General features: G+C 41.0%; 1 protein-coding gene across 1 annotated transcript in view; it reads right to left on the minus strand.

Moving 5' to 3' along the window:
* Positions 1 to 12,311, minus strand: part of PEX1 (peroxisomal biogenesis factor 1) — a 72,146-nt gene that overhangs the window by 48,681 nt on the left and 11,154 nt on the right. The window contains exons 4-6 of the mRNA XM_043462583.1: positions 4,957 to 5,071; positions 4,093 to 4,859; positions 2,117 to 2,236 (exon numbers count right to left, since the gene is read on the minus strand). Coding sequence (XP_043318518.1) covers positions 2,117 to 2,236; positions 4,093 to 4,859; positions 4,957 to 5,071 — 1,002 coding nt within the window. The remainder of the gene's footprint in view (positions 1 to 2,116; positions 2,237 to 4,092; positions 4,860 to 4,956; positions 5,072 to 12,311) is intronic.

Consider the following 12,311-nt stretch of genomic DNA (forward strand, 5'->3'; position numbering starts at 1 on the left):
GTATACAAAATAATCAACAAGGAACTACTGTATAGCACAGAGAACTCCAGCCAATATTCAGCAATAATCTACGTGGGAAAAGAATCTGAAAAAGAATGGATGTATGTAGAACTGAATCAATCTGCTATACATCTGAAACTAATACAACACTGTAAATCAACTATAATATAAAGTACAAATCAGAAAACAACTGAAGATCAAAGAATCAAAAAGTTAAAAACTCTGAATCACTATATATTGTTCAGTGAATATGTTAAATGCTCAGTTGCATACTATTATGGAAATGGCATGTATTCTATTTGTTTTCTTCTCTAGTCACAAAATATAAACTATTTTATATGAGGTTTCATCAAGCAGAAAGATCTGTTAAAATGGTTATATGATGACCTTGACATAATGACCATCATTATCCAGAGGATCCAGAAGTATAATGCAAATTATCAGAGAAGGATTAAATCATATTTGGCATTTTCTAAACATATAATAATTTTCCTGTGTTACAATTCTCTGAGAACTGGTAATCTAAGTTGGTACAGATGATAACACTCTAAAAGAAAATAAATGAAAGTCGCTCAGTTGCATCTCTTTGCGACCCCATGGACTATGCAGTCCATGGAATTCTCCAGGATAGAATACTGGAGTGGGTAGCCTTTCCCTTCTCCAGGGGATCTTCCCAACGGGGATCAAACCAGGTCTCCCGCCTTGCAGGCAGATTACTTACCAGATGAGCCACAAAGGAAGCCCAAGAATACTGGAGTGGGTAGCCTATGCCTTCTCCAGTAAGCCTTCCCGACCCAGGAACCAAACTGGGGTTTCCTGCATTGCAGCCAGATTCTTTACCAACTGAGCTATCAGGAAACCCTGATAATATTCTACAGAGATTTTAAAATTAAGTTCCATACCTCAATTCCTGACTATCTCAGTTTCTATCCAAATTAAGTGTTCAAAGAAAAACAGTCTAGCTCTCTTTTACACTGCAGTGTTAATACTGAAACATGTGAGAATTTTCTTAAAAAACTGCCCAGATGTAGCAAAAATAGCAGTCCTTTAAATGCCAAATTATCCATATTTGCATTGACACAATATATGTTATATCATTCGTTAAAGACTTCTTGCAGACTTTCCTGGTGGTCCAGTGGTTTAGAATCCGCCTGCCAGTGAAGGGGACACAGGTTTGATCCCTGGTCCAGGAAGATCCCACATGCCATGGGGCAACTAAGCTCAAGTGCTGCAACTACTGAGCCCCTACTCTGCAACAAGAGAAGCTACTGCAGTGAGAAGTTTGTGCAATGCAACTAGAGAGTAGCCCCTGCTCATTGCAACTAGAGAAAGCCTGCCTGCAGCAACAAAGTTCCAGGGCAGGGAAAAAAGAAGACTTTTTGGTTTCTCAAATAGGTAAACAATACCATATGATCTAGCAATTCAACTTCTAGGTATATACCCAAAAGAACTGAAAGTAGGGACTCAAATACTGTATATCAATATTCATAGCAGCATTAATCACACAGTTTAAACAAAAAAAATCAGAAATGACCCAAGTGTCCATCAACAGATGAATAAACAACATGTCTATATACACACAATGGAATACTATGCAGGAATAAACAGGAATGAACAGGAATGAAGGAACAAACATAATACAGGAATAAACATAAACAGGAATGAAGTTTGATATATGCTATAGTGCGGATAAACCCTGACAACACGTTAAATGAAATAACCAAGATACAAAGGGCAAATATTGTATGATTCCACTTGCATATAAGATCTAGAATAAGCAAATTCACAGAGACTGATCACAGTTGAGAATTGGGGCAGGAAAGGATGGGGATTGATTGTGTAATGGGCACAAAGTTTCTATTCAGGGGATGGAGAAGTTTCAGAAATAGTGATGGTTTCATGTTATAAATGTACTTAATGGCACTAAATTGCACACCTAAAGAGTTAAAACAGCATTTTATCTTATATGTATTTTACCACAATAAAACCAAAAGACAATAAGACTTCTTTGCCCTTCTAGAATAAAGGAGTACAGTGTTATTACTTAGCTAAAGCAACCAGAAATTTTACAATGCATGTAAAACAACTGTGATATAACATATAAATGTGAACTCACTAAGTTTTCTGTAGGTTGTAGTTTTAGAGATCTTGGAATCTTAGGGGTAATTTCCACTGGAGTTATTCTGACTACTGCATGCATTTCTATATTTAGTCTCTTTCTCAGGTCATCTGGAATCTGAAATATATAAAAATGAATTAAAAATATAAACGTTAAAATCTTAAGAAATATTCCACAGCATAAACACTGATATTAATTTCTATCAACTCAGGTGAATGATAAGATACTGCCATGATTCATAGTATAGGTGGGCATTCAGGTACTGTTATGATGCTAACATTTCAATTTTTTCCTACAGTAGTTTCTTTTAACATCCTCTTCAGAGGTGATCAGTTTTGATCTGGCCGGTTAACCCAGCTTGAGCACCTGCCGGCAGCTGCCGCCTCTCACGGGCCACCCTCCCAACCTGACCGCAGAGGGGGAAGTGCAGGCTCCTCACTGTCGTCTCAGTTGGTCTCCAGGACCCGATCGCCACTCTTTCACCCCAGCCTCACCATATAACGTCAAGGAAGTAACAGTGCTTCCTGCCTAATGGCAGCACCATTACTAGAAACAGGCAAGTCCATTGACAGGTTCAGACAATACGATTTTTAAGATGCAGTGGGATCTTCTTGAGTAAGAGAACAGAGATAACAGAAAATGTGAGGCACGGCTGGAGCTTTCGAGAGTGATGTAGGCTGAAGAGATTACAACTTGCAAGCCACCTACCTAAAGGTCACAGTCTAAACTGTGAGCATAAAAGAAATCTACTAAGGAGACTCCCTTTCCTTTCCATTGCTCTTCCCTGTCCTTCCTTCTCACCCTGAAATTACATTTCATGATGGTTCAAAATTAGGTTAAAATAAAGGAGGCTGGTGACTCATTTCATATAAAATTAACATTAACATCTGAAGCTAGGATGAGGAGGTGGAATGCTAGCCGTGCTGCTTTCGCTCTCCATCACAGTAAAGAACCAATACCAGCAAGGCAAGGAGCTTTCTGGGTACCTCTGAATCCAGGTCATCTCATGCGGTGGGTCTCTCCCGACACTGGGCATTTCCCCCAGCACGTACCAAGACATTCCTTTGCTTTCAAGAAGGTGGAAGCAAATCTTTGGGCATTAAAGATGTGAGGCTTTGTAGGGCGCTCCATTAGAAGCATGAACTCAAGAGTCAGCCTGTCAGGGTTTGAATCCTCATTCTACTTACTGACTCGTTACCCCAGGCAGGTAACTTTGACCTCTCTGGGCCTGTACCTATCTTAGCTTTTACCTGTCCAAGTTTATTAGCCAGAAAAACACACAAACCTTACCCAAACAAGGACTCTACCCTGCAATCAGAAATGTGTCCCCACGGGAACTTCTGCTGTTAGTTACTCAGTCGTGTCCGACTCTGTGACCCCGTGGACAGTAGCCTGCCAGGTTCCTCTGTCCATGGGATTCTCCAGGCAAGAATACTGGAGTGGGTTGCCATCTCCTTCTCTAGGAGATCTTCCTGAACTAGGGATCGAACCCTGGTCTCCTGCATTGCAGGCAGATTCTTTACCATCTGAGCCACCAGGGAAGCCTAGAGGAGGGGGGACTTTAAATAGTATTTATTACACTGGTTTTCAACTTGTGCATAAAATATTATAATATTTTAGTTCAAAATTTGGGCAAGTTCAAGCAACATAAAATTATTTTCTAAGATTTATACTAAGCCATTTGCTATACCCCAGAAACAAACAACACTGTCAATCAACTACAGTATAATTTGGGTTTCCCTGGTGGCCCAGACAGTCAAGAACCTGCCTGCGATGTGGGAGACCCAGGTTCAATACCTGGGTTGGGAAGATCCCTTGGAGAAGGAATGAATACCCACTCCAGTATTCTCGCCTGGAGAATTCCATGGATAGAGGAGCCTGGCAAGCTATAGTCCGTGGGGTTGCAAAGAGTCAGACACAACTGAGCAACTAACATAATATAGTATAATTTTTAAAGAAAGACTTATACTAACCCAGACTTTCCCAAGATGAAGCGTGTCTAAATTTTTGGTGTATTTAACGGCATTCTTCAGTTCCTCAAGTCCATTCCAGACTACCTTTAGCACACAGGTTTTGCCAGCTTTGTGACTATGGTCTGGGCTAACTTGTTTTTGATCTAGAGGCTCTGACATCTGCTTCTCTTTTTCAGGTGATAGGACATTTTGCTTTGTTCTACTTTGCTGTTGCTTTGGAGAAAGCAGTTTCACTAGCTTTCCATAGGTCACAGTGAAGGTGGGCTCCAAATCAAAATATTCCTGGTCCCATGGGAATACATGAATGGCATGATGTTTGTGAAACACAGACGTTGCGGATGCCTTACATACGCTGGGAGGCTGGGATTTGCATACTCTGAAAATATTGTCCAGAGGAACAACTGTTGACTGCATGTTTTTGAAAGCATTGATTTCAGTTACCCCCCAGGATGTGTCTTGTTTCTTCTCAGACCCAGAAGAAAAAATGCTTCCTATCACAGTCCATAAGCTTGGTAGAAATGATGAGTCGATCCTTTCCTCTGAATCTCGTTCTGTAGACCCAGCGACTCCTACAGTGTTTGACTGAAGTTGCTTGGTTTGAACTTCTTTTGCCAATCCTTTTTGGTCTCTTCCATGATTATGAAATTGTCCAGGTGTTTTACCCACTTCTGAAAATGTACTCTCTTTGGCTTGGCGGGTCTTTGGCTGAATTAGGAGTCTGCTGTCGGTTTCCAGCCTTCCATAAGGGGCACCCGGTGTTAGCGCAACTGTAGATAAAACAAGGGTCATGAGTGTGCCTTTACCTCTACTGTGGATTCAATGTGAAGTGAAGAGTATCACAGAAAACGCTACAATAGCACCTACCAATCTGGATAAATATGTAAGTCTGCTGATCAACCCAGACAGGAAAAATGGCTTTTGGAAAAACTATTCGAATCTGATCTAGAAGGTGCTGTTCAAGGGAAGCAGCATGCAGCTCCTAGGAAAAAAACAAACAAAAAGGTCGGTTCCCTTTATATTTTGTCTTATTTTGTGTTTAGAAAGGAAATCTCAACTCTTTCTTATCAATCAAACCTACTTGGTTTATAATACCACTCAGAAAAAAGAAATCTAAAGACACCAATATTTTGGGGGATCAGATCAAGATGGAGGAAGGGTAGGATGGGGAGCTCCCCTTCTCCCACAAATATATCAAAAATACATCTACATGTGGACTTGTTCTCACAGAACATCTAGTGAATGTTGGTAGAACATTTTCTAGATTTCCAAAGGGCAAAAAATCTCCATTTAACTGTGAAGGACAGAAAAAAGAAAAAAAAGAGAGAGAAAGGAATCTGGACAGGAGCTATGAGAGGGGAAAGGTTTCTGCTCACTTGGAAGCCCTGTCCCAGGCGGAGAGACCAGTGGGGACAGAGGACGGGCTCTGGAGTCTCAGAGAGCAACGGAGAGACAGACCTGCACAGATGGTCAGTGCTGCCACCAGGCCCTCCCCAGTCTGAGATGCTCATCCACGCAGGCAGGTGGGGGCCGAGGCTCAGGCTTCAGAGGGAGGACTGGGGAGAGGACTGGGGTTGGCTGTGTGCACAGCCCAAGGGGACTAGGATGCCACGTGCCCAAGCCAAGGGAGTACGGGAATGGGCCTGGGCCCACCAGAGAGGTAAGGTGATGCTGTTGGGGGCACGCAAGGTGAGGCACACGATCCCACAGAATTCCTTTCCCCCTGTGCGCTCTCAGCTGACACGCACCACCTACATGCTCCGGGGCAGGCACACGCAGCCGCTACCACCGCAGACTCCAGAGGGAGCCGCAGACCACCGCCGGCACCAAGGGTCCCCTGACTGCTCACCAACCGCTGCCCGTGCCTTTCTGGGACTGTGCATGGGCCAAGCGCCTGCACACCCCTCATCGAGTGGATGATGGACAGCACACGCAGAGAAGAGAGACGGCGAGCATTCAAACCGAAAACAACCCTCAAAACAGTGTCACATCCACACAAGCTATGCAGGGACGCCCTCACATATAAACAGACCTCCAAGGCTACAGTAGATGACTGTTTCTCCTAAACTCACAGACTAAGAGAGATATAAGTAAAGTGAAGCAGCAGAGAACTACTCCCAACTAAAAGACCAAGAGAATTCCCCTAAAGGAATCAACAGTGAAACAGACCTCGGCAGTCTAATAGACACCAACTTCAAAAACAGGTAATGAAAATGCTAAGGGAATTAAGAAAGGCTATCAACAGAAATGCAAATGACTATAAAAAGGAACTAGGAACTATACGGAGGAGCCAAGAAAAGTTAGAAAATTCATTTGCCAAGATGAAAGTTGAACTAAAGGTAATGAATACCAGAATAAATAATGCAAAAGAAGGAATAAGTGATCTGGAAGACAGAACAAAGGAAATTACACAAAACGGCAGACAGAAAGCCAGATGAAAAAAATGAAAGCAATATGAGACCCACTGGATAATATAAAGTGTGTCAATCTATGTGTAATATATTTTCCAGAAGGAGAAGAGAAAAGGGGATTCAAAGTGTATTTGAAGAAATTATGACTAAAAACTTCCCAAACCTGAAGAACCGAAACAGATATCCAGACATAGGAAGCACAGAGGATCCTAAACAATATGAATCCAAACAGACCTACACCAAGACATAGTAAAATAACAATGGCAAAAGTTAAAGAGGATTCTAAAGGCAGCAAGACAAAAACAAAGGGTTGATTACAAGGGAACCCCCATAAGCCTATCAGCTGATTTCTCTACAGAAACACTGCAGGCCAAACAGGGGTGGCAAAATATATTCAAAGTCTTGAAAGGGAAAATTCCGCAATCTAGAATATTCTACCCAGCAAGATTATTGTCTAGAATAAGAAGAAAAATAAAGCATTTCTCAGGCAAGCAAAAACTAAATGAATATATCAATAGTAAAACTATGGAAATATTAACAGATCTTTAAATAGAAAAGATGCAAGGAGATATAGAAAGGCAGAAATCATGATTGGAAAGTAAATCATTTAAACTGGCTAGTATAAATATCCAACAAAAGAAAAAAATCTATTTGTGAAAGTGATGATACATACAAGCAACAGAAAAAGGATAAACATGAAGATGTAAAAAAGGACATCAAAATCATAAAATGTGGGGAAGGACAGTAAGAAAATGCATTCTTTTTTTTTTTTAGAATATGTTTGAGCAGATATGACTATCAGTTTAAAGCAAGCACATATATGAAAGGGTTAACATACTTAAAAAACAGGGCCAAAAAAAAAACAAAAAAACCAGGGCAGTCACAAATCAAAAACATAAAATAAATGCACAAAAACCAAAAAGAACACAAGCATAAAGTAAATCATCAAACCACAAAAAGAGGAAGAAAAACAAAGAAGCAACTGGAAAACAAGGTTTAATATGGCAATAAATACATATGTATCAATAATTACCTTAAATGTCAATGGACTGAATGCTCCAATCAAAAGACAGAGTGGCAGACTCGATTAAAAAAAAAAAGGCTACAACATGCAGCCTATATGAGACCCACCTTATGGCAAAAGACACACAGATTAGAAGTGAGGGCACAGAAAAAGATTTCATGTATTGGAAATAAAAGGAAAGCAGAAATTGCAACACTTAACATCAGACAAAACAGACTTTAAAACAAAGGCCATAAAGAAAGATAAAGGACACTTCATAATGGTAGAAGGATCAATATGAGAAGATATTACACTTGTCCACATACATGCCCCTAATACAGCAGCGCCCAAATATATAAAACACACACTAACAGACACAAGGGCTTCCTTGGTGGCTCAGTGGTAAAGAGTCTGCCTCTAATTCAGGAGACGTGGGTTCAATCCCTGGGTTGGGAAGATCCCCTGGAGAAGAAAATGGCAACCCACTCCAGTATTCTTGCCTGGGAAATCCCATGGGCAGAAGGAGCCTGGATGACTATAGTTCATGGGGTCAGAAAGAGTTGGACAAAACTTAGTAACTAAACAACAATAATAGTAGGAGACTTTAACAGCCCACTCACATCAAAGAACAGATATTCTAGACAGAAAATCAGTAAGGCAACAGAAATCCTAAATGACCCAATAGAACAGTTACATTTAATTCATATTTTCAGGACATTACATCCCCCCAAAGTAGAATATACATTCTTTTCAAGGGCACATGGAACATTTTCTAGGACTGACCGAACAGTAGGGCATACACTAACCTCAACAAATTCAAGAGTATATTAGCCATTAAAAAGAATATATTTGAATCAGTTCTAATGAGGTGGATGAAACTGGAGCCTATTATACAGAGTGAAGTAAGTCAGAAAGAAAAACACCAAGACAGTATACTAACGCATATATATATATATATGGAATTTAGAAAGATGCTAATGATAACCCTATATGCGAGACAGCAAAAGAGACACAGAGGTAGAGAACAGTCTTTTGGACTCTGTGGGAGAAGGCGAGGGTGGGATGATGTGAGAGAATGGCATTGAAACATGTATATTATTATATGTGAAACAGATCACCAGTCCAGGTTCGATGCATGAGACAGGGTGCTCAAGGCTGGTGCACTGGGAAGACCCAGAGGGATGGGATGGGGAGGGAGGCGGGAGGGGGGTTCAGGATGGGGATACATGTACACCCATGGCTGATTCATGTCGATGTATGGCAAAAACCACCACAATATTGTAAAGTAATTAGCCTCCAACTAAAATAAATAAATTAAAAAAAAATTCAAGAGTAGAGAAAGTATTTCAGGCATCTTCTCCAACCACAGTGGCACAAAATTACCAATCAACCCCACAGGAAAAGGAATGAGGAAAAGAAGATTACGTAGAGACTAAACAACATGCTACTAAAAAACCAATGAGGAAATCAAAAGGAAATTAAAAAATACCTTGAGACAAGTAACAATCAGAACACAACAATACAAAATCTATGGCCTGCAGCAAAGGCAGTTCTCAGAGGGAAGTTCATAACAATAAAGGTCTTCCTCAAAAAACAAGAAGAATCCAACCAACCAATCTAATCTACCACATAAAAGAATTAGAAAAAGAACAAACAAAACCTAAAGTTAGTAGAAGGAAGGATGTAATAAAGAGCAGGGGGGACATAAATAAAGATTAAAAAAAACAACAGAAAAAAAATTATTAAAATCAGGAGCTTGGTCTTTGAAAGGGTAAACAACATTGACAAACCTCTGACCAGGCTCATTAAGAAAAGAGAAAGAACCTAAATAAAGAAAATAAATGAAGGAGAAACCAACAAATTCTGCAGAAATACAAAAACCCGTAAGAGAATACTATGAACAATTAAATGCTGGGAACTCCCAATGATCTAGTGGTTAGGACTTGCAGCTCCTCACTGCCATGGCCCAGGTTCAATCCCTGGCTGAGGAACTGAGATCCAGAAAGCAGTACAACATGTCCAAAAAACAAGAAAAATTATATGCCAACAAATTTGACAACCTGGAAGAAATGGACAACTTTCTAGAAACATACAGCCCACTGAAAGTGAATGAAGAAATAGATCAGTTGAACAGACCAGTCACTGAAAGTGAAATAGAATCTGTAATGATAAACCTCCCTACAAACAAAAGCTATGACAGACCTAGACGGCATATTAAAAAGCAGAGACAGCACTTTGACAACAAAGGTCCATGTAGTCAAAGCTATGGTTTTTCCAATAGTCATGTACCAATATGAGAAAAGTGAAAGTTACTCAGTCGTGTCTGACTCTTTGCGACTCCTTGGACTATATACAGTCCATTAAATTCTCCAGGCCAGAATACTGGAATGGGCAGCCCTTCTCTCCTCCAAGGGGTTCCCTGGAGAAGATCCCAATCCAGGGATCAAACCCAGGTCTCCTGTGTTGCAGGCAGATTCTTTACCAGCTGAGCCACAAGGAAAGCCCAAGAATACTGGAGTGGGTACCCTATCCCTTCTCCAGTGGATTTTCCTGACCCAGGAATCAAACCTGCACTGCAGGCAGATTCTTTACCAACTGAGCTATCAGGGAAGACCTATAGATATGAAAGTTGGACCATAAAGAAAGCTGAGCACTGAAGAATTGAGGCTTTTGAACTGTGGTGTTGGAGAAGACTCTTGGGAGTCTCTTGGACAGCAAGATCAAATCAGTCCATCCTAGAGGAAATCAGCCCTGAATATTCATTGGAAGCACTGATGCTGAAGCTGAAGCTCCAATACTCTGGCCACCTGATATGAAGAGCCGAATCACTGGAAAAGACTCTGATACTGAGAAAGATGGAAAAGACTCTGATACTGAGAAAGGCTGAAGACAGGAGGAGAAGGAGGTGACAGAGGATGAGATGGTTGGATGCCATCACCGATTCAGGGGACATGAACTTGGGCAAACTCTGGGAGATGGTGAGGGACAGGGAAGCCTGGTGTGCCGCAGTCCGTGGGGGTCACAAAGAGTCGGACATGACTTAGCGACTGAACAGGAAAGAACAAGCACAAGTCCAGGCCCAGTTGGTGTCACAGGTGAATTCTACCAAACATACAGAGAATAATTTATACTGAGCCTTTTCAAACTCTTCTAAAAGACTGAAAAGGAGGGTACACTCCAAAAGATATTCTATACAGCCACCATCATCCTGATACCAAAACCAGACAAAGATACATCAAAAAAGAAAGTCACAGGCCAGTATCTCTGTTGACTACAGATGCAAAAATTCTCAACAGAATATTAGCAAACTGAATCCAACAACACATAAAGAGATCATACGCCACTACTAACTGAGCTTCATTTCAAATTCACAAGGATGGTTTAACGTATGGAAATCAATCAATGTAATACACCATAGAAGCAAAAGAAAAGTCAAAAGAACACATGAGCATCTCAACAGATGCAGAAGAAGTATCTGACAAAATTTAACACTCCTTCACAGATCACAGCCTTGTTATAGTGAAGGGACTTGCATAACTCAATGAAGTTATGAGTCCTGTCGTGCAGGGCCATAGACAGATGGGTCACAGTGAAGAGTTCTCACAGAAAGTGGTCCACTGGAGAAGGGAATGGCAAACCACTGAAGTATTCTTGCCGTGAGAACCCCACGGACAGTATGAAAAGGCAAAAAGTCGTGACACAGTTTGGAAGGCGTCCAGTATGCTACTAGGGAGAGAGCAGAGGGCACTTACTAATGGCTCCAGAAAGAAAGGAGCAGCTGGGCCAGAGTGGGAACAACACTCCGGGGGCTCCTGTGTCTTGTGGTCAAAGTGAAGTCCAACGCTGTAAGGAACAATACTGCACAGGACCCTGGAACGTTAGATCCATGAAACAAGGTAAATCGCATATGGTCAAGCGGGAGATGGTAAGAGTGAACATCGATGTCTTAGAATCAGTGAATTAAAATGGATGGGAATGGGAGAATTTAATTCAGATGACCATTACATATACTACTGTGGGCAAGAATCCCTTAGAAGAAATAAAGGAGCTGTCATAGTCAACAAGAGTCTGAAGCGCAGTACTTGGGTGTACTCTTAAAAATGACAGCATGATCTCAGTTCATTTTCAAGACAAACCATTCAACATCACAGTAATCCAAGTCTATGCCCCAACCACTGATGTCAAAGGAGCTGAAGTTGACCAGTTCTATGAAGACCTACATCATCTTCTAGAATTAACACCAAAAAAAAAAATAAATAAATGTTCTTTTCATCACAGGGGATTGGAATGCAAAAGGAGAAAGCCAAGAGATACGCAGAATAGCAGGCAAGTGTGGCCTTGGAGTACAAAATGAAACGGGGCATAGGCTAACAGAACTTCATCCAGAGAACGCACTGGTCACAGCAAAGCCCCTCTTTCAACAACACAAAAAGACAACTCTACACATGGACATCACCAGATGGTCAATACTAAAATCAGACTGATTATATTCTTTGAAACTAAAGATGGAGAAGCTCTATACAGTCAGCAAAAACAAGACCTGGAGCTGACTGTGGTTTGGATCATCAACTTCTTATTGCATAAAAGTTCAGACTTAAATTGAAGAAAGTAGGGAAAACGACTAGGCCATTCAGCTATGACCTAAATCAAATCCCTTATGGTTACACAGTGGAGGTCTCGAATAGATTCAAGTAATTAGATCTGGTAGACAGAGTACCTGAAGAACTATGGGTGGAGGTCTGTAACACTCTACAGGATGCATGACCAAAATCATCCCAAAGAAAAAGAAATGCAAGAAGGCAAGGACG

The sequence above is a fragment of the Cervus canadensis genome, chromosome 3 (assembly GCF_019320065.1).
Source record: "Cervus canadensis isolate Bull #8, Minnesota chromosome 3, ASM1932006v1, whole genome shotgun sequence".
In the NCBI taxonomy this organism is placed as follows: domain Eukaryota; kingdom Metazoa; phylum Chordata; class Mammalia; order Artiodactyla; family Cervidae; genus Cervus; species Cervus canadensis.